Source organism: Phoca vitulina, unplaced genomic scaffold (assembly GCF_004348235.1).
Source record: "Phoca vitulina isolate PV1807 unplaced genomic scaffold, GSC_HSeal_1.0 scaffold27, whole genome shotgun sequence".
Classification (NCBI taxonomy): domain Eukaryota; kingdom Metazoa; phylum Chordata; class Mammalia; order Carnivora; family Phocidae; genus Phoca; species Phoca vitulina.
Window position 1 is genome coordinate 19,589,813 of NW_022589730.1, and position 20,846 is coordinate 19,610,658.

The 20,846-nt window shown below is 38.3% G+C and overlaps 1 protein-coding gene across 34 annotated transcripts in view; it reads left to right on the forward strand.

The window, feature by feature from the left end:
- TCF4 (transcription factor 4) overlaps positions 1-20,846 on the forward strand; it is a 349,872-nt gene that overhangs the window by 274,279 nt on the left and 54,747 nt on the right. For all 34 annotated transcript variants that reach the window (XM_032422851.1, XM_032422840.1, XM_032422848.1 and 31 more), the window contains one exon: positions 19,646-19,751. In XM_032422851.1, the coding sequence (XP_032278742.1) occupies positions 19,646-19,751 (106 nt within the window). The remainder of the gene's footprint in view (positions 1-19,645; positions 19,752-20,846) is intronic.

The following is a 20,846-nucleotide window of genomic DNA, read 5'->3' on the forward strand; positions in this document are numbered from 1 at the left end:
CTTCCTTCCTTCCTTCCTTCCTTCCTTCCTTCCTTCCTTCCTTCCTTTCTTTCTTCAGTCTTGATAATGATTATATTTTGCTATTTGGTAATCTTCCTACAGTTTTGTCCTCTGAGCTGGGTTTGAATTCACAGTAACTGGTGATTAATTGATTCGCTCTAGTCATATATTTTGATAGTTGCTACTTGGTTATTTGACTGATAGTTAGTGGACACATACAATAACTTTAAATCACCGTTCAGTTTGACAGCTTACGACTTAACATTTCTACTTGCTGCTCATGCCATATTAGCTGCTTTCGAAGACTGATGTATTGAGAAGTCCAATTCGGTGATTTTTTTAAAAAAATTGTTGCTTTACTGAAATACATGCTATTGAGGACTCATAGCAAAATAATGTAGTGTATGGGTTGTAAGCCTGTTTTAGAACTTGTTGGGTCACTTACCAGTAGCTGCGCTGGGGAGATATTTGATTTGAGAAAATTTTTCAATCTTTTTAGCCCTAACCATCCTGGTTTTAAAATGGGAAGTGGAAAAGAGTTTTAGGGAAGAGAGATATCTCAGTTTTGAAAGGCAGCATAGGTAGAAATCTTCCCATCCCTGCTCAGATTAACTAGCATTCCTAATCTGTCCCCCCAACAGAGGATAAAGAGTCTGATGGGAAATGTGGGTTTATATTTTAGAGACACACTACAGAGGCATGAGATATTTCTGGATACCAGCTATAGGCTTCTTGCCCAGCATTAATTTGGTTTTGGGACTAAAATTTAGGTAAGTTTGCAGAGGAAGCAACTTTTTTATATACAATTTCTTTTTTAAAAAACTATCCACTACTTTAAAAACTACTCCCACTGGGGAGGGTATGTGCTATCGTGAGCGCTGTGAATTGTGCAAGACTGTTGAATCACAGATCTGTACCTCTGAAACAAATAATGCAATATATGTTAAGGAAAAAAAAAAGAAGAAGTTAGCAGGAGGGGAAGAATGAAGGGGGGGAAATCGGAGGGGAAGACGAACCATGAGAGACGATGGACTCTGAAAAACAAGCTGAGGGTTCTAGAGGGGAGGGGGGTGGGAGGATGGGTTAGCCTGGTGATGGGTATTAAAGAGGGCACGTTCTGCATGGAGCACTGGGTGTTATGCACAAACAATGAATCATGGAACACTACATCTAAAACTAATGATGTAATGTATGGTGATTAACATAACAATAAAATTTTTTAAAAAAACTACTCCCTATTGAAACTTTATTCAGTCTTCTAAAATATTTCTACGTTTTGGATTATCTTTTTAAATGGTCGAATTTATGTAGACACCAATGATCCTAAAAGACGAACCCCACCCCCGACATGTGCTAATATAGAGTCTTAATCCTTATCAAAGAAAAAGCCTGTTTTGTCAAAAGTCTGAATACAGGGATCCTTGAACTAATTCCTTGAAAGCAGTAAAATTACTAGTTTTCTTTCTTTTTTGCTTTTTTTCTTTCTTTTCTTAGTTTGTAGTTACTCACAAATGGAGAAATATTTATAATATTATGGGTTTTTTTGATGTATGCAGACAACTATCAGATCACACTTGAATTAGAGTTACTTTTATAAATTGAGGAAAGAGAATGCCTGAGAAGTCCCTGGTGGGATGAGAAATTCTCAGGACTTTCTTGGAAAAGTGATAACTACCTTCCTCTCTCTAGATGTGGAGACCCCCTCCCTGGCCCCAGATACCGTGTTGCAGAACACATTCACTTAATCTTTGAAGAGCTCATCGCCTCTCGTTAGGACCTGTTCTTGTTTATACATTGCAAATATGCACTTTTATGTCCACAAGGAAGACGTTACTACTATCTAGAAGGGCAATGTCAATTAGGAACAGGGAAGTGCAAGGTCTGCCAAATGCAGAATTGTACTGACTTTATGCCACCTCCTTTTGAACAAAATTTGAACCTTTGAGGAAAAAATATTGGAGATTTTGATGAGCTTTTCTTTCTTTCTTTCTTCCTTCCTTTCTTTCTTTCTATTTGCAAATCATGGCTTCCTGATCCTAAGGAAAAAAAAAAAAAAAACCTCAAAGGAAAGGCTCAACAGGCTTCCTGGACATCAAATAGTTCGCACAAAACAACATTCTGATGACTTGCATGTAAATAAATCAGAAACATATGAATTAAATGTCTCTAGAAATACATATGGGTTGAAAAATAGAGAGAAGTGCTGAGAAAATGTGTTTTGGGTTTTGCTGAGCCCATGACATTCGAAAAATAGTATGAGACACTGAACAAACACAAGGCATGGTTTGGCTTACCCACCCCTAATATTAGCCTCCCAGTTCAACGGCAAATCGGTTTACCATGTGCCTAAATACGAGCCACCTTTGGTGTGCTCCCCCACACTTAATTACTTGCAGTTTAAATTTTTTTCAATTAGAAGCTCAAAAATAGCATCACATTTCAAGAAAATGCAAATCTTAGCATTTTCTCACTCAGTTGGTTCACAACAGACTTTTTTAGAAAATACCACAGATCATTTCACCTTTAGGAACAGTCATACTGGTATGGCCCTCTTTGGTATGACTGGTGCGCAGCAGAAGGAAAGCATCATTATTTAAAAAAAAAAAAAAATGGCCCAGAAATTGATGTTGCCCGTTAAATCAAAGTGATAAACTACTGCAGGTAAAACTTTCATGAAGATGAATGGTACCCTCTCTTGACATTAGGTGGTAGCCCAGCCATACACTACCAAGCTTAGAGTTCCTGTTCTTTTTCATTCCTGAGCTCTGTGGCCTTCTCTGTAGGTCGTAGGAGTTTGCCTTCTCTTTTCCACAATGTACTCTAGAGAGCCAACATTAGGGATTCTAAGTCCTGGGACAGTTGGAAAGACCTTAGGGACCTCTTATCTTCTCCTCTTGGTATCTTGTTCTTCGGCATCTGGCTTTAAGTACAGGACCAGACCACAGGGGAATTTAGGGAACAAAATCAGCGGAGCTTCAGGCTTTACCCACTGAAGGTAAGTCACTGATGTGTCCTTGGACAAAATCTTTAATCTGTCCTTTGGATTGGCGCCATCATCTGAGATTATCAGTTTGAACTTTTAGAGAGGTGGTGGATTTTATTTTATAGGGAAGTTATTTTGGTTGTTTCAAATGTTTTTTAATGTACTTTTTTTAATTCCTCCACTCAAATGGTGGTAAGAAACTTCAGTGCCTACCATGAATAAGGTGCTAGAATATAGCTCCGAACAAGACAGACACGAGATAGACAAGGACGTAGACAGCCAAATGTACTTTGATAATGCACTGGTGGGGGAGCACAGACTGCTAGAGATGGACACAGGAGGGGTGCCTGTCCCAGATTTGGCCTGGAGGAAGCAGGGTCCAAGAATGAATGGGTATTAAACAAGCAAAATACTGGATTAAGGAAGAGCATGGCATATACTGTTATCTGAAAGTTGTTCAGGATGACTGGAGATCATAGTGCCAAAGGATAGTAGTAAGAGATGGGACTGAAAACGTCAGCAGTGACCAGATCATACAGTGCCTTGTGCACCCTATAAAGGAGTTTAGATCTTATCATGACTGTAATAAGGAGCCCTTCAAATGGGTATGCCCAAGAGGTCATTGAATTTAAAAGTGCAGAGGGATAGCAGAAAGACCAGGAAAACCTAGTCAGAGAAGCCAAGGGAAGCAAATCTGACTGGAAGGAAGAAGTAGTCAACAGGTCCAATGTTGCTGAGAGATAAAGATGACCTTGGGCTGCAGCATCCAGGAGCTCTTGAGCAGTTCCACTGGGGTAGTGGGTGTGGAGGGAAGGTAAAGAAGTGGAGAAAGGGTATCACCTGCTGCTTTTCCATCATCATTGTCATTGTCATTGTCATCATCATCACCACCAGAAAATGAGCAACAAGCATCTTATCTACCAGACAGAGAGAGTGAAGGAAAAGAGAATGAGACACACACACACCCCAGGGAACTGGAACATATTTGGGAAAACAGATCATAAATATAAAACAGAAGACAGCAACACAAGATAGAAGACATGCAAAGGGGAAAGCAAGCCATACAAACCAATGAGATGAAACAGATCTGAACAGAGCCATGAAAGAACAGGACAAATCAGATGGCAGATGGAAAGGGAGAATTTTTAAAGTGGTGAGTGCAGCTTGATTTATATTCTGAGTTATGCCTCCTTATCACAGTCCAGTCTGTTTGGGGTTCCTATCAAACAGAAATGGTAGAAAACACGGTTAAAGGTGATATGTGCTCTTAACCTACCTGTGACTTCTGTTTCTCAACCTTTTTTTTGGAAAATTAAAGTCACAGACTGACTCTTTGTTGTGGTTTCATGCAGTCTTTATTTTTAAAAGGTAGACACAGAAACTAAGGAACAGATATCACAGGTAGAGCAAGTCCGCAATATTCATCAATTTTACGTGAGTTCCTTGAGAAGTTTTGCACATCCAATGCTGAAGATCTGTGGAATTGCAGTGTAGTATCTTACATATCTGTGTTATCTCCACATGATGCCCTCTTCCCAGTATGAGGCCAGGGGTTCACCCTCATGTGCAGTACCTTCAAGAAGCCATTCATGATTCAGAGGACAGTTTTTCTTGACAAAGATACCTGAGGTTACTTCTGTAAGGCACTTCAGTGCTAAAAATCTGCTGTGTAAACTTTTAAGTGAAAGAAAGAATTGGTCCTCTTTTACTTTGGCTCTTTCCCTTGTTTGCTTAGTGACTATTTCTTGGGCATCTGCTGTGGGCAAGCCTTTGAATGAAATGTGCTCCAAATCACACGCTCTGCCCCCCTCCCCCCAGGAGCCCATTGTGTTTTATGGGAGAAAAGACTTCTATACTTCATAAAATTTACACATTTCTACAGTAAAATGCTGGGAAAGTTTAGAAGATGAAATAATATTTGATGAAAACTTACTGAGCTCATTCTTTGTAAAGGATTTTGGTCCATGATCCTGTCTATATTACAGCACTAGTACCCTTCCTGTTTGTGCTTGTTAGAGACAAAAGCTGACTAGGTTGTTCACATATCAAGAGGTTTTCCATTAAAGAAAACAGACTCATCACCATCAAAAAATATTTCAAGCATCATCAGGGCGCTGAACATGCTATACAAATGAGATACCTTGAGGTCCATACTTTTTCAAGGTGTTTTCTCAGTGCATGATCTTATTTGTACTCCATCTCTGTGTAGCAGCAGATGTTATGATCTCTACTTTTCAAATAAATATCATAAGATTGAAAGAGAGGTTAATGACCTACCTGTAGTCAATTAATGAGCAATAGAATCAAAAGTGGAAAAATGATCTCCTGGTCCTTAGAGCACATTAGAGACCATTATTCATAGCTAGTTAACTCACTTAAGATATTTTGGCAATGAGGGAGAATCATAACTTCATCTTTTTTTTTAAACTTCTTAACTGATTTATTGAGGTATAATTGATATACAACAAATCATACATATTTGAATGTACAGTTTGATAGGTTTGGCATATATACGCTCCCATTAAGCCTTAAGTGCATCTTGGTAGAATGAGTTTGCTAACAAAAAGTTTCCATTGAGTTTGCTAACAAAGAGATTATGAGTGACTTTGCTGAAAGAGCAGTTTTGATTTCAGTGGAAAGACAGCCTCCTCTCCTAAGAGGGCTACATTATTTGCCTAAATTTTCCATCCAGCAACTGAAGACAAGACATACTGCTTAAGAAGTTTGACCCATCATTGGTCCTCTCTACTACTGGAATACCATCTCCCTGCAGATGGGTCCTCATTAATATTTTTTGTGAAGGACAGCATAAAGGTTATGAGCCTGCTACTATGTTTTGTTTTGTTTGCACTGATTGAGGTGCAATTCACATGATGTAAAATTAACCATTTTAAAATGAACAATTCAGTGGTATTTGATACATTAACAATGTTGAGCAACCACCACATCTGTCTAGTTTCAGAACATTTCCATCATGCCCAAAGGAAACCCTATATCCATTAAGCAGTTCCTTCCCATCCCCTGCTGCCGTGTTTTATAAACCTGTAATTTTATCACAATATACACAAATATGCATGCACACAGGCACATACAAACACACGTGGTAGATACATAATCCATCTATCTAGAGATTAGGAAATTCCAGATCTACCTACGATTAAGAAATTTTCCAGACAAAGGACCTAATGTATCCTAATTATATAAGCAAAGGACTATAGTCTAATGGATGTTTCTCCATCAGGTGAAAGAAAAAAGGAAACATCCCTTGCTTCTTTTTAACATTTCTCTGTATTTCTTTTTAAGTTCTCACTTAGATACTAATTTATCAAGGAAGAAAAAAAAGACAAAAATCAATTCTCGGCCTCTGATTATGTAAAACTGCCATGTTCCTTTTCTTGTAAAAAATTCTCTCATTAATTTTGTCAACATTGAGAATTTTAAACTGCTTCCCTTATGTTAATATTAAGCAATCATCTGGATTTTACATTTCTAGTTTTAAAGATTCAAAATTATTGAACAAAATAATTTAGTTATCAAAGGTTTCATTTCTTAGATAAACATCAAAGGGACATTCTTACTGTAATTTTCATTGTTAATTACTGTTGTTTATATTTATTTATACCCTTGTTATTCCAGAAAAATATTTGAGGTAGCCAGTAGAAGATCTTTAAACTGAGTATCTTTGAAATTAAGAAAAATTAGATCAGATGAGAAAAAGGATCTGAAATTCAAATATTAGAGAAAGTCAACTTAATTATATATATATATATATATATTTTTTTTTTTTTTTTTTGAGTGAGAGAGAGAAAGAGCGCAAGTGTGTGCGAGCAGGGGGGTGTGGGGGACAGAGGAAGAGGGAGAAGCAGACTCCCCACTGAGCCTGGAGCCCAACACAGGGCTAGATCTCATGACTCTGAGATCATGACCTGAGCCAAAATTGAATCTGACGCTTAACCAACTGAGCACCCAGGCGCCCCATAATATTTTAAATGTTCCTGAAGAGGTGCACTGTTTATTGGTAATTTGTTCTTCTACTGCCCTGTTCCCTTTGAGGAATATTATTGCCCTTCTTTATTAAGCCCTCACATCCTCAAGAATTCTTTGAATAACCCTGGATAATTCCCTTTACATTTCTTTGACATAAATATTTTGTACAAATACAACTCACTTACATATGTCTTCTAGTTGCTTGTTATACATCTGAGGTCTCTGGACTGGCTCCTAATGATAATTCTAGAGTCCTTTCTTTTTTTTTTTTTTTGATGTACCAAAGCACCTAGCCTTGTGCTAGCTAAAATCTCTGCTGTGTGTTACATCAGTGAAATATTGCTGGCTGATTTTACCTAAAAGTTTGCCCTGGGCGTGAGAGAGGGGCAGGTCCTTGAATGGATAGCAGTTAAAGAGGTGGTTGATTGGATAGAGATATTGACAATTCACATACTTATTTTTTTTTCATTGCAGTGTGTGCCACAGTCTTATATTTGGTAATTATTTCATGCTTTTGTTTTCAGTTGAAAGGAGTTAGGACCATATGTTTTGACAGAAGAAAGACAATTTGTGCTTTTTTTCCCACCTCTGTGAAAGGGAGGCTGAGGTAATGATTTTACAGTGTACCATGGCAATGATTCCTATTCAAAACTTCACCAAACTGGAAACTCACTGTTCCTAACAATTCTCTCAGTAAACAGAAGATGACGGCATCTATTTGAAGCACCGAGGGCTAAGCTCGATGCTTCAAACCACAGCATAGGGTTCATCTTTAACTCTAGTTAACATTAGTGGATATCATTTACTAATATAAAAATTAGATCTCCAGATTCCTTAGACCGTAGGTGATTTGGAAAGACATTCTGATCAGGTGCTAACAACTCTGACTTGGGATTTGGAATGAAAAAAATCTAGGTAGATCATAGCCCCACTCCTGTCCCCACCCAGTCATGTAAAAGCTCTCCCAGCTTTTGTCTCCTACTGTATAAGACGGGTGGGATGGGTGACTGCTTGGATAGATAATCTGTCTCAAAATGATTCTTAAATAAGGTCATGGAAACAGAAAGCCTTTTTTTAAGATTTTTTTAAAGATTTTATTTATTTGTGCACACGACAGAGACAGCCCAAGTGGGGCGGAGGGGCAGAGAGAGAGGGAGAAGCAGGCTCCCCACTGAGCAGGGAGCCCGATGCAGGGCTCGAACCCAGGACCCCGGGATCATGAGCTGAGCTGAAGGCAGACGCTTAACCGACTGAGCCCCTCAGGTACCCCAGAAAGTCTTTATAATTTAAAACGTTACAAAGATATGAACTTTTTATAATGACTAATCATAGAATTACACTCAATTTCCTTTTATACTGTTAAGTTCAAGGCAAAGAAGGTATCTAGAGAAATACGTACCCCTTTGTGAATTGTTTCTTTGACCATTCCTCTTGTCTTTGCAATATCAGTTAGAACCTTGGTCTTGCTATCTTTTTTTTCTTGCTTGGGTCTCTACTTTTGAAAGTGTCTTTCAGCTTTTGTCTGACACAACTTTCTCTCTAATCCCTCTTGCTTCCTGGGAAGGAATGTTGACTTAGGAATGATGGCTCTCTGGCCCTCTATGCTCATTATGCACAAATGCAGCCCTGCAGACCTTGGATTGGAGGAATAGGGATAGCACATTTAGGTTGCACAAGGTCAAACTATAACATAATCAGTGTTTTTCTTTGGTGGCGCTTTCCCTTCTTATAAAACCCCCTCTGGACCCTTATACCCTCTTCCACTTTTTTTCATTCTTTCTAAAAATTATTTCTTGAGAAAAGATCTGAGACCTCATCACGTTGAATTGTAATAGCTCCAAGCAGAGGATAACATTTCCTGAGATAGGGAATGATTGGAGGTATGTTGAAAAGTGGGTTTGTGACTGTGGAGTTTTTCCCAGGGATGTAGGCTTTTACCCCTCATGGTAATGTTCACTGACTAAGGTCTGCAGCATTGAAGTTATATGTTTATCCCAATGGTGCCCCAAATTATTTGAGCTTAGATCCCTTCTTAAAAGACAAACTTATTAACATCCACTGAAGGATGTCAGCTCTAGGCTTCAGGCATCAACCTATAGTCTCGGGTTCAAAGGGAAGAGGGTGGAGAATACTCTTAGAACCCTTAAGTATGGGTTAGTATAGATCATTGTCTCCACCTCCTAACACAAGCCCAGCCCTCAAACATAGAGAAGAGCACTAAAATCTGTTTTGGCAGAACAGTGAATGTTTATCTCTCTCGATTTTATGATGTTATTCTTAGTTTGGTGTGTATGTTGTGTTCATTCATTCATGCATATACTTAGCCACTACTTGAGCCTCTTCTGCGTTGGATGTCACACACACACGCGCGCGCATATTTCCATAATATTTGGTTAAGCCTTGTTGTTTCTGTGGTTGGTGATAGTCAGTAGTGTTGAGATGGGATATGATCCGTTAGAAATAATTAACAATCATGAATGTGATGTGATAGCAGCAGAGATCAAAATCATTCAGTTACATCTGTTTAAGTTAGAAATTGAAAGTCATGTTCTTCTTAACATTACCTTTAATTTCTGACGAGCATTCAATAAATAAAAGCTTGGAAACAAATTGGCTAGGTGTTTGGAACATATTAAAGAACTGTGAGGCACTTAACATCCACAGTCGTCTATCTGCGTCCATCCTGAGCTTGGTGATGAGGCCAAGTCCCACGTGAATAAGTAACATAAAGAATGTAAACACGAAGAAGTCAGGTTTCACCTGGACCAAATTTTATGCAATTAAGTGTTTCAAGAGATCTTTATCCAGGTGTAACTGAATCAGTTTAAGGCATTCTCAGCTAGGGCCGAGGTACTCAGAATGCTGGCGGTGGGCATTCCTGTGATATACCACGCTGAAAGTAATAGCAAACATACAGTGTCTGCTCACTTCGTGCCAAGAGCAAGAGAAAAGCAGGTGTAAAAATAAAAAGAAGTATTTGGAGCCAGAGGCTAGTACACATAGACGGAACTATATTAACACTTCGCTTGAAGGCTTTAAGTCATAATATGGTGCTTTTTATTGTCGGTTTGGTGTCCTGGTGTTTAGGCCTGGGTCTGGCTTCACCGCTGAATGCCAGTGTAACTTGCAGCAGATTACTGCACTTCTCTCTGACATTAGTTCAATTGAACAAAAAGTATTGATACCTGCAGCTACTTTGCTCGGCTTCGTGCCTGGAAGACAGATGAATGGTCTTCCCGTAGCTGCGTTCAAGAGCCTTCTTTGTGCCCCCGGATCGTGGCCACCTCGTGTTCTTCTCTTGAGGCAAAACGGCATTCTTAGCCACTAAGAATGCTAAATAGCCAGGGCGTGGATGTAAGGGGCCCGGGATTCATAGAGCTGCGTGTTGGGAGGAGTCCACGAACACCCTGGAGTGAATTCTTAGCCATTAAGAGATAATGGTGTAGAATGGTGGTTACAGCTCAAACTCTGAAACAAACCTACTCGATTTTGCCCAATTTGCCAATTAACTAGCTGTGTGACTTTGAGCTAGTTACTTAAAGTCTCTCTTAGATGCCTTATTTATAAAATTGAGATGATGATCAAACAGCAGTTTTAGTGTACAAAGCGAGTATAAGGTAGTATAGGTACCTTTTTTTTTTTTTTTCTGGAATAGTGTCAGGCATGTCCTAAGTAAAGTGTTAGCTATTTTTATCTTTGTCATGATTTTTGTCATGCCAAGTGTGACAAGAGCTTGGGGCTGGCAGGCATTGGGACCAGGTCCTTTTTCGTTTCTGGAGAGTGTTAAGCGATGATACCATAAAATGACTTCTTTCCTTTTTTCTAATTGGCAACTCCCTGCGTGCATCACTGAGATGGTTGTAGGATAATATGTGAAAACAACTTAAAATCTCAAACATTCTATATCACAATATATCTACTATATCATAGCAGCGTAAGCCACACCGTACCTTTCCTGGCTGTTTTACTGTCTCAGGTTTGCAATGATAACACATTAAAAATCCTTCTAAAATAACAGGATGCTATGTAGATTTAAATTACAATAATATTATTGTACAATTATTAGTAATTCTTTGTGCTTTTTTAAAAAAAATGAAGCGGGATTTTTTTTCCGTCCTTTGTAAATTTTTATACACGTCAAAGGCTACATGGACTCATTTTATTTTTAGGGTTTGAAATTTGATTTAGGGATTTGAAAAATATACTGTAGCTAGCTATATATTAAAAAAAAAAACAAACATAAGAATTGTCCTTGCCTTTTTATTTGAAGAAAAGAAAGAACAGGAAGAGCTGCCTGCCCATAAAGAACACCAGGTTTCTCCTAGCTCCTGGGGAGCTTGCACGCAGGAGGCCCACAATAATGGGTCCAGCTCACTTTTCACTGCATAGTCGCTGGTCTTGCCGCAGACCGGGTGCACTCCTAGGGAAATGCATTGCCTGCAGGCTGTCCACCTCTGCCTGCTTACCCAACTCTGGAGGCTGATCCCTTATGCATCACTCAGGGCCTTTCTTCTCCTTCCTTTTGCTTTCTTTGGGGTCTTTGTGATGTCTTCCAGTTACAGAATTTGATTGGTAAAGATACAAACAAAGAAGGGAATCAAAACTTTTACAATTTTACTACTTCTTCACACAGATAAGGGAATTTGGTGGCTGAGAAGAATAAAACTCTTGGCTCCAATTCATTTATAGGACGTAGCTTTAGATTTCATGGACTGATCTGATCATGAACAAATCACCAAAACTCAGTTGATATTTAGAAGAGTGGAAAAATTATATGTGATGTTTGTGATGGGGTGTATGGATATGCATTCAAAATGATTTGTGTTCTAAATATATTACATACTTGGGGTGCCTGGGTGGTTCAGTCGGTTAAGCATCTGACTCTTGATTTCGGCTCAGGTCATGATCTCAGGGTCGTGAGATCGAGCCCTGCATCAGGCTCTGTGCTGAGCGTAGAGCCTGCTTAAGATTCTCTCTCTCCCTCTCCCTCTGCCCCCCACCCCCGCTTGCACACATGTGCACGCACGCTTGCGTGCTCTCTCACAAAATAAATAAATGCAATATTTAAAAATATATATTATATACTCGAGGAATTTCTTTTAGGGGGATCATATACATATTTTTGTGACGAGTATAGCAGAGTGAAGACAGGTAATTGCTTGTTAGTGGAAAAAATAGGAATATCATATACACTAATGGTACATTTTATACATGTTTAGGTAATTGTGATTTTTTTCAGACTACCAATAAAGATAGTTTGTGGGGGGGGGGGAACCTCTTCTAACCAGGAGTTATTTTAGGGCATTTAGAACTATTTGGTTAATTCCTATAGAAGCTTCAGGTGATTTAGATGGTCATAAAAGCTTCACTATTTCAATAGCCTACAACTTCTGAAATTTTCTATTTATAATTAAATATCCATCAGTTTGTCAATATACTGCAGACATTTATGTGTTATCTCTAAATAGATTTCCTATTTATGTGACCACAATGCAAATTCGCCTTTAACCATCACCTGGAAATGAAATAGGATTTTTCTACCATTAGTAAATATTCCTTGACTTGATATATCTACTGTACTGAGAATATACCAGGTGCATAATTTTTATTCCTGGAGTTTGCTGTTGGTTTTGGTTTTTTGCACTCTTGGATTATTTACTGCCTGACTGTTATATGCCCTTGAGCATTATTAACTGCCTTTAAACCTTATAATAACTTACTCAACTCTGTTACTTGAATCTGTTTATTAACCTTTTATGCCATTTTACTGCCCATTAGAATATTTAAGTTATAAAGTTAAAAAAGACTTTAGAAAGGAGAGTGCCAAGAGAACTGGATACAAAGTCAGGGGCCCTGGGCTCTGTCCAGGCCCTTGGGTAAGTCCATTAACCTCTTCTTTTGCTCATTTGTAAAATAAGGTTGAAGACACTTGAGCTTTAAAAATATGATGCCAAGAGGCAGGACAGAGGCAGCAGGTGGAAAAATGCATGAAAAGAGAAAGGAGCATCTGTAAAGAAGTCATATAAAAAAGATTAAAAAAAGAAAAAGAAAAAGTAATAAAAATGAAGTGAGAGTAGAATAGAGGGACCCAATTACCAATAATGTGAAAACACATGATCAGAAAAACTTAAACATCTGTTCAACTTTTATCGTCTGGAAAAAGTGATCACACCATGTCTAACTATAATTCCTTTGCCAAAGACACTAGGGGCCAAGGACAAAATTGCAGTTGCAGAATTTCTTTTGCTTTCTACACATCCAGAAACCTAGAGTCACAGATACTCTTGCCTCGTGTTCCACTTGGTACAATTTGCAGGAATTTTGGCAGATGGTTATAAAAGGACTTTAAAAAATATGTCGTAGTACAGGGAACTCTAAACATAATAAATAAAACTAAAACCTAAATGTCCTACCCTTCAGTAGCATCAACATTTACTAACACCAGCTGTATGCTAGGGACTAGGGATACCTAGAAGTTACCTCTCCAACCAGTCCACCAAAAGAGTTCTTGCTTTTGAAGCCTAAAGGGAATATCAAGTCTTAAAATGAGCTGGCATTTTTGTCATAGCTGTTCTAACAGAGGGTGACACACATGGCCCAGTAGGACTCTTCACAGACAAGCATCACTCTAGACCAGTGCTTCCAACAGAACTTTCTGTTGTAGTGGGAAAGTTCTAGGTTGGTGATATCCAATATGGTAGCCAGTGGCCACGTATGGCTAGTGAGCACGTGGCTAATGTGTCTAGTGTGACTAAGGGAATGGATATTTAACTTTATGTAACTTTAATTAAGCTTAATTCAAATAACTACATATTACTAATGGCTACTGTGCTGGACAGCCCCATTCTAGACACTTTAAAAATAGCTATAAGCAGTGACTAGCACTTACAACAAGATGTTAATAATACTACCATTTACTGAGTGCCTACAACAGATTAAGAATTATGCTTGACAGATATTATCTCTAATGCTCACAAAAAGAATAACCTCGTTTCACAAGTGAGAAAACTAAGACTCACGACATCACCAGCCAGCTCACAATTAATTGTGAGAGCTGGAATTTGAACCCAGTTGGTCTGGGTTCTACTATTATGCCAAGTCTTTTTCTGTACTCTCTGAAGATTGCCTCTTTTAAGCACATCTTCCCCTTGCATTATGGATCAGTTAGCGATGTACCTTTAACTTGGTCATGTGGCACAATTACAGTGTCCATATTAACTCTGCTGAATATGGAGGTGTCCTTGAGCCTTTCTTTTCTCTTACTGGGACCCGTGTCGTTCAAAAAACATTTTAAGAGTTGAGGGTCCAGCCCAGTTGCCTGAGTAGTCAGCTGATCGACCTCCAAGTACTTTTCCCCATTAGATGCTGGGAAGCATCAAAGCATATGCCTAGATTTGTGAATGCTTGGCATTTGAGTATTTTGCTGTCATAGTTTAGAATATTTGTAAAATCTGCCAAGGTCTAGACTAGTAAGTGAGCCCTGCTAGCACTTGGGCACCAGAAGTTATGCTTTGTACTTTCCGGCCATCGTGGAGCACACAGCAACTCTCTTTAAGAGTTTGAAAGTCTCAACTACAATGTTCCAGTTAGTCTGAACTGATTCTTTTTGTAAATTCTATATTCAGATGGTACTTGCAGAATCACAAAGGCGTAATGATGGTAAGGAATGTTAAAGGTGCATTGTACAACCTAGTAGTTATCACTCGGCCCCACTCAGTTACACACCTCGTGACACATGATCTGTAGCCACTTCTCTGTATCCCCTTAGAGCTCAGCTTCCCACTTCAGGAAGCAAGTGACATTAATACAGATTGGTTTTACTATGAACATGCCTTATCACATTTTATTTTCTTAAAAGGTAATTACGAACCCCCCCACAAGAATATTTCTATAAACCGTGGTCAAAGTATAGACTTGTGTTGATAGTTTAAAATACCTTTTTTTCTTTGCCTTTTAAGAGCAAGGAATTGTTTTTTTTTTATGGAAAGAATGTATACTCTGATGACCCAGAGTTTAAATCCTGCCTTTACCACTTGATTAATTGTTAATGTAAAAAAATGGCTTAACTTTCCTGAGTCACATTTCCTCAGATAATAAAAACAAGAGCAGCACAACATTAACCCTATTGTCTGATTTTTTTTTGCATGCTTAATATGTGCCAGGTCCCCTTCTAGTTGTTTCACACACAACATACCATTTTATGCTCGTAAGACCTTTGCATAGCAGGCTCTGCCATTCCCATCTCCCATGGAGGAATCTGGAGACCAGAGAGGTTAAAGGAACAGGTCCACGGCTGTCTAACTGGTGAATGGTGAACCTTGCAGTCACACCCAGGCTGGTTTGGGCCAATACAATTGATCTCTCTACTATCCTTGAGCCCTGTGAAGTAAGAATGTTGCTATTCATAATAATCATCTTGTATGACCCTTAGGAAAGTCAGAAGTAACATGTGTAGAGCTCCTAGCACAAAAGCTATTCCACAAGAGGCCCTAAACAAATGGTTCATGGTTATTTTTTAAATCTTCATAAGTGAAACTGATATGCCAAGACAGATAAAAATGAGAACATTAAGGGGAAAGGTAGGATATGCATTCTGCACATGTTTTTTTTTTTCTTTTTTGCACGTTTGCTTGGTTTTCTTCTTTTCTAATAGGCGGAGATTCTATTTAAAAGAAGGTATCATATTATTCCTTTGATGACTGAGCAAAGGATAATCAGGAACTTTCGATGGAACGGCTAATTAATATAGTAATACTTCTCAAATTACAACAAAAACTAAATATGTAAAATGAAAAAATACATATTTTTATTTTTATCAGTTCAGGGTTTTTAATGTTATCTGGAGAGATTTGTTAAACTCAGAATTTCTATATGTATGATTCTGTTCTAAATTCAGAAATGTAAGCAAAAAGATAATGGTGCTAAATTTGGACATAAACTATACTTTGCTATCAGTTCCCCATGAAGCTTTTATTCAACAAACAGTTCACTAAAAGAGCTATAGCCTATGAGCTTTGGCCAAGATTCTCCATTTCCAATTTTGCAACAAAAATTTCACCCTTCTCTGGTTTCTCTTGTGGGAGGAATCAGAATGCCAAAAGTCACCTTGATCTAAGCTACCTTATCAGAGAAAAACTAAGTGTAGATTTTTGTTTCCTTTTAGACTTTTCCTCATGTTTCATAGGTGGGGTCACTTCAATACACTGAACTAGAGTTTGAGATTTTTATTTCATTTTTCACTGGACTGATTTTTTGGTATTAGTCATTAAAATGACTCCAACTATTTGAGGATATCTGGGATATTTGTCATTGTTCTGTTAAATAAAAAACTATTTTAGTTAACAAATACTTAAGTCATCTTTCCAGTTACCTAAAATATTAATAATTAAAATTAATCGGATGTGAGCTTTTCTTACTGAGTTTAGTGTCTCTATTGAATACATTATTGAAGCCCTTACTTTGGAGTCTTTTGATTGAGAAATTGGCAAAATAGTTGACAAAGTAAAAATAAGGAGGGAGCTGCCTGGTCATTCAGGTTATTAAAGATGAAAACAGGGGCTCCTGGGTGGCTCAGTCGTTGAGCGTCTGCCTTCGGCTCAGGTCATGATCCCAGGGTCCTGGGATCAAGCCCCGCATTGGGCTCCCTGCTCCGCAGGAAGCCTGCTTCTCCCTCTCCCGCTCCCCCTACTTGTGTTGCCTCTCTCGCTGTCTCGCTCTCTGTCAAATAAAAAAAAAATTAAAAAAAAAAGATAAAAACATTAAGGATAAACTGAAGTATGAGCATTATGATCAATCTGTTTTCGTAAATATCATCTTATACCTCCGCCACCATTTTTAAAGAAAATGACCTAAAATAAAGAGCAATTGATAGTTGTGTTTGTTGGGCAAGTTGCAGATCTTGAGCGGTTGTTTTGACCATTCCATTTTTGAATTCCTTATAATTAAAATGTAGGGGGAGCTGAACTAAATAAATTCTTTAATTCCTTCTACTTTTAAAAAGAATAGGGGTGCCTGGCTCAGTCGGTAGAGCATGCGACTCTCAGTCTCGAGGTTGTGAGTTCAAGTGCCATGTTGGGTGTAGAGATTTCTTAAAAATAAAATCTTTAAAAAGAAAGTTTAATAGTTCTATGCATGGTTTATTTATATAAATAATTCTGTAGGGTGCTTACCTTAAAAGTAATTTTTGAAGTGGGAAAGATGAAGTACGTAAATGGAAAGAGAATAACATTTTACCTGATCTGTAAATTTACATAAAGAAAATTTATAAAATTTGCAGAAGTTGCCTTTTTTCTATAAACAATGGTCCATTTCTTGTTAATAAGACTTTCATCTTATCTAAAGAGTCCTCATTTGACCACAACACCAGAAAAATAGAAATTATATACTATATCCTAAAAACTTTGTCACCCCATAGATATTCTTCATGGAGGAGGTACTTATGAATTTGGGATAAGTGATCTTATTCTCAGATCTTTGAGTTTGATCATAATTCATAGTCCAGTAGCCTCCTTGTGTATGGGTAAAATTACCAAAGATTTGTCCTTATCTCTTTGGAAGAAATATCAACTAATTCTGCCCACATCGGGGTGGGGAGGAAGGTGAACCTTGTTAGCTGTCATCGAATGGTGTGGACATAGTAATATACATGTTTAAAGGTAATGTAATAGAGTATAATTAAAATTAAACTATATATTATCCTAAAAGAACTTATTTCAATTGTTTTAAAATATAAAGTGACTTCATAATAGGGTCAGAGTTTATTTTCAGCTTTATAGTAAATGTGCTGGTTTCTGAAATTTGGGGATAACACATAGTACACTTAGCTTGTGTTAATACCAACTGGCCAAATCGCTGTCAGACTAATAGCCTGGACCGTAGATATATTGTAGTAGGTACAGTAGCTGTATTGAGCTCATTCTATCATTAGAATGAGATCATCTAATTTTCGATTTCCCCTTTTTCTAGACAGTAATGTTTCTTTCGTGTTTTTAGCCTACTCTCAAGACCTTCTCCAAATACATTCAGTAGTATTTCCCTAACTGTTTATTAGTTGTATAGTTCTCAAGAAAAATACTGGGCTTTGCATGACAAAACTTTAAGGGTATTGATTTGTTTGGAGATTCCTGGCTTAAGGTTTATTGTCTCTTAAAGATGTTTGAAAACATGTCTTCCTTATTGTAAGCCCCGTGGAAGTAGAAGCAAATAGACATTTATATATTTAAAATACGAGGAGAAGTAAAAAATAAAATGAAATATAGCCCGTGAAATATGGGACTCGTATCTCTCCATGACTGTAGAAAAATCCTTGTTTTCTAACGTGTGCCTGGGTTCTTCTGGTTTGTTTTTGTTTTGTTCAGTCTCCAGGACCTCCCAATTTTCAAGGGCAGTGTGGGGCATATGTAGCATTTATTTGATGTATGTATGTGTATGCATATTTTCCCACATCTGTCTCTGTGGACCTATCCTTTGTGAAATCCTAAACCTTGTATTAATGCTTGGTTTGTGATTCATGGTGTTCTGAGAGCAATTATGTAATTTTTCTTAGGGTGTTTATTCGATGTGCACTGTAAAAAAAAAAAAATGGGAGTATTTTTTGGTAACTCTGCAGTTGCCTTTTTATTGGTGAATTTCTCTTTCTTTTACTGTGACCTGAGAATATCACTGCAGGCTCACTGCCAATTTCGTGAGCCGCTGCTTGCTTCAAAATGGAGGCAGGAAGGTATCCATTTTCATCAAGAGGATGACAGTGTTTCAGTCTCTCCGACCATCTGGAGAGAGGAACTTTTGGAGCAAAAGAAAATAGGGATTTGAAAAAATTATATTTAGCAGAAAAGGCAAGGGGGGAAACCAATTAAAGTTAAACTATACCTTATGAATTTATGCTTTTCGACTACGCTGCCTTCCTTAGAGGAAACATAAACAAGAAAATACACAGGCTATTTTTATAAAGGACTGTTCCCCAAGTCTCATGAGTATTAGTAAACGAATGTTCAGTAAATTAGGATTTTGGCACACTTTTTTAAGTTTATTGCACACACAAATATAATAAGAACTATAAAAGAGTGCTCCCCCCCCCCCCTTCCTGTGTACATACTGATTGTTGGTGGTCTATGTAGATCTGGGCTTTTAATGGTCTTTCTCATGCATTTCTGCAAAAAGCTGACACTATGGGAATTTAATATTCCAAGATGTATTTGTCACTTTCTGTGGTCTGGATAGTGCATTTGTTTTCTCTGTCTCTGCCTCTTTTCTCTCAGAAGTGAACATTTTAATTGAAAGGTAGAGTAAGAGGGAGAGGCTTGAGGCATGCCCTTCTGTTTGCACCTTTCATGAGCTCAGAGGCCATCTACGGAAAAAAAAAAAAAAAAAGATGCTTGGACAGGACGACCCTGTGGTGTTATATAATATACTTAACTAGACATAATTCGCAGTATTCTTGCCTGCGACTAGAAAATATCCCCCGCCCCTGGTTTTCCAGTCACACAAATCTACTCAGCATTTTTGTTGTTGTTGTTTGTTTTTCTGTATTCTGAAAGGGGCAGTGTTCTAGGGTTTGATCAGATTTGGAATGGACATGGAAATTTAGCATTTTGTGCCTGCTTCTTATCAAGTAATGGACCTTGAGGTGCTTTGGTCAATGCAGCAAGCAAAACTAAATTGTCTCTCCTTCCTCAGGTTTATGCTCCATCAGCAAGCACTGCCGACTACAATAGGGACTCGCCAGGCTACCCTTCCTCGAAACCAGCAGCCAGCACTTTCCCTAGCTCCTTCTTCATGCAGGGTAAGATGCTGCCACTTCTGCGGGGAAATCCACGGGGTAGAATCTCCCTGGGTCTTTTCAGGTCATATATGGGGCAAAAGACTGCTGAACTGATACTCAAGAAATGGAATACTAGGCAAATGGAGACTATTGAAGGTCATGCTCTTCTTTAGGAATTGAATTCATTAAAAATTCATCAATTAATTAAAACTTGACTAAGACTTATTTTTTAAACCAAAGCCCCTTGAGCAATGATGAGTTAAGATTAAACTGGTTGACTTCACTTAGAACTGACGCTTCTTGGGGGATGGTCTTCCATGACAGATCATTTCAGCTTCTTCTGTCCCCAAGAAGAACGTGTGTGTATTTTTAGAAGTGTTTTGGTTCAGTGTGTATTTTGAGCATCCTGGATCTAGCCAACTGGGAACACATTGTCCTTATGTATAACTTCACATAAAAATTTTAGCCACTTATTAATTTATAGGTAAGAACAAGAGCCCCGTTTAAGATAAAGCAACCTATCTCAAGACTAGAATATTATTTCATTGCACAGCGAAAGCTCCACCCCAACATGCTAATTGATTTGGGGTAAAAGACCCAGCTTTTGTCCCAGACAAATTGACAAAATTACAGTTTCATAGTAGGTGAAGTATATTTATTCTTTTAACTGTGCTGTTTATTTAATGAAATGGATATGGATGCCTCCCCCTGAGCTGACAGTCTTGCCACTGGTAGCCCAGTTCCTTTCTGCTGCTTGGGAAAGACTGGAGTAGTTAGAATGACACCAGCTGCGTGTAAGAATAGACTGTCCAGAGGATGCACCTAAGGCTTCATCCCTGATAAGCCTGTGGCACTTATTATCAAAGTATGATGATCTTGTTGCCAAGTTATTACTCTGAAATTTAGATGTGGAATTTACCAAGAACTCCTGTACCTGTGTGCAGAACTTTTAACGCTTTCTGCCCGGGTGTGAAAACCTTTTTTGAGCGTGCCTTGGCAAAGTGCCATGGGATTTCCTTTTTGTGCTGCTCTAGGAAGGGCCATGTCGTGGGACAGGGAGCACCTTGGAGCAGCAAGTAAGTGGGGAGCAGCTGGGTGTCTCACTTAGCTTGCAGG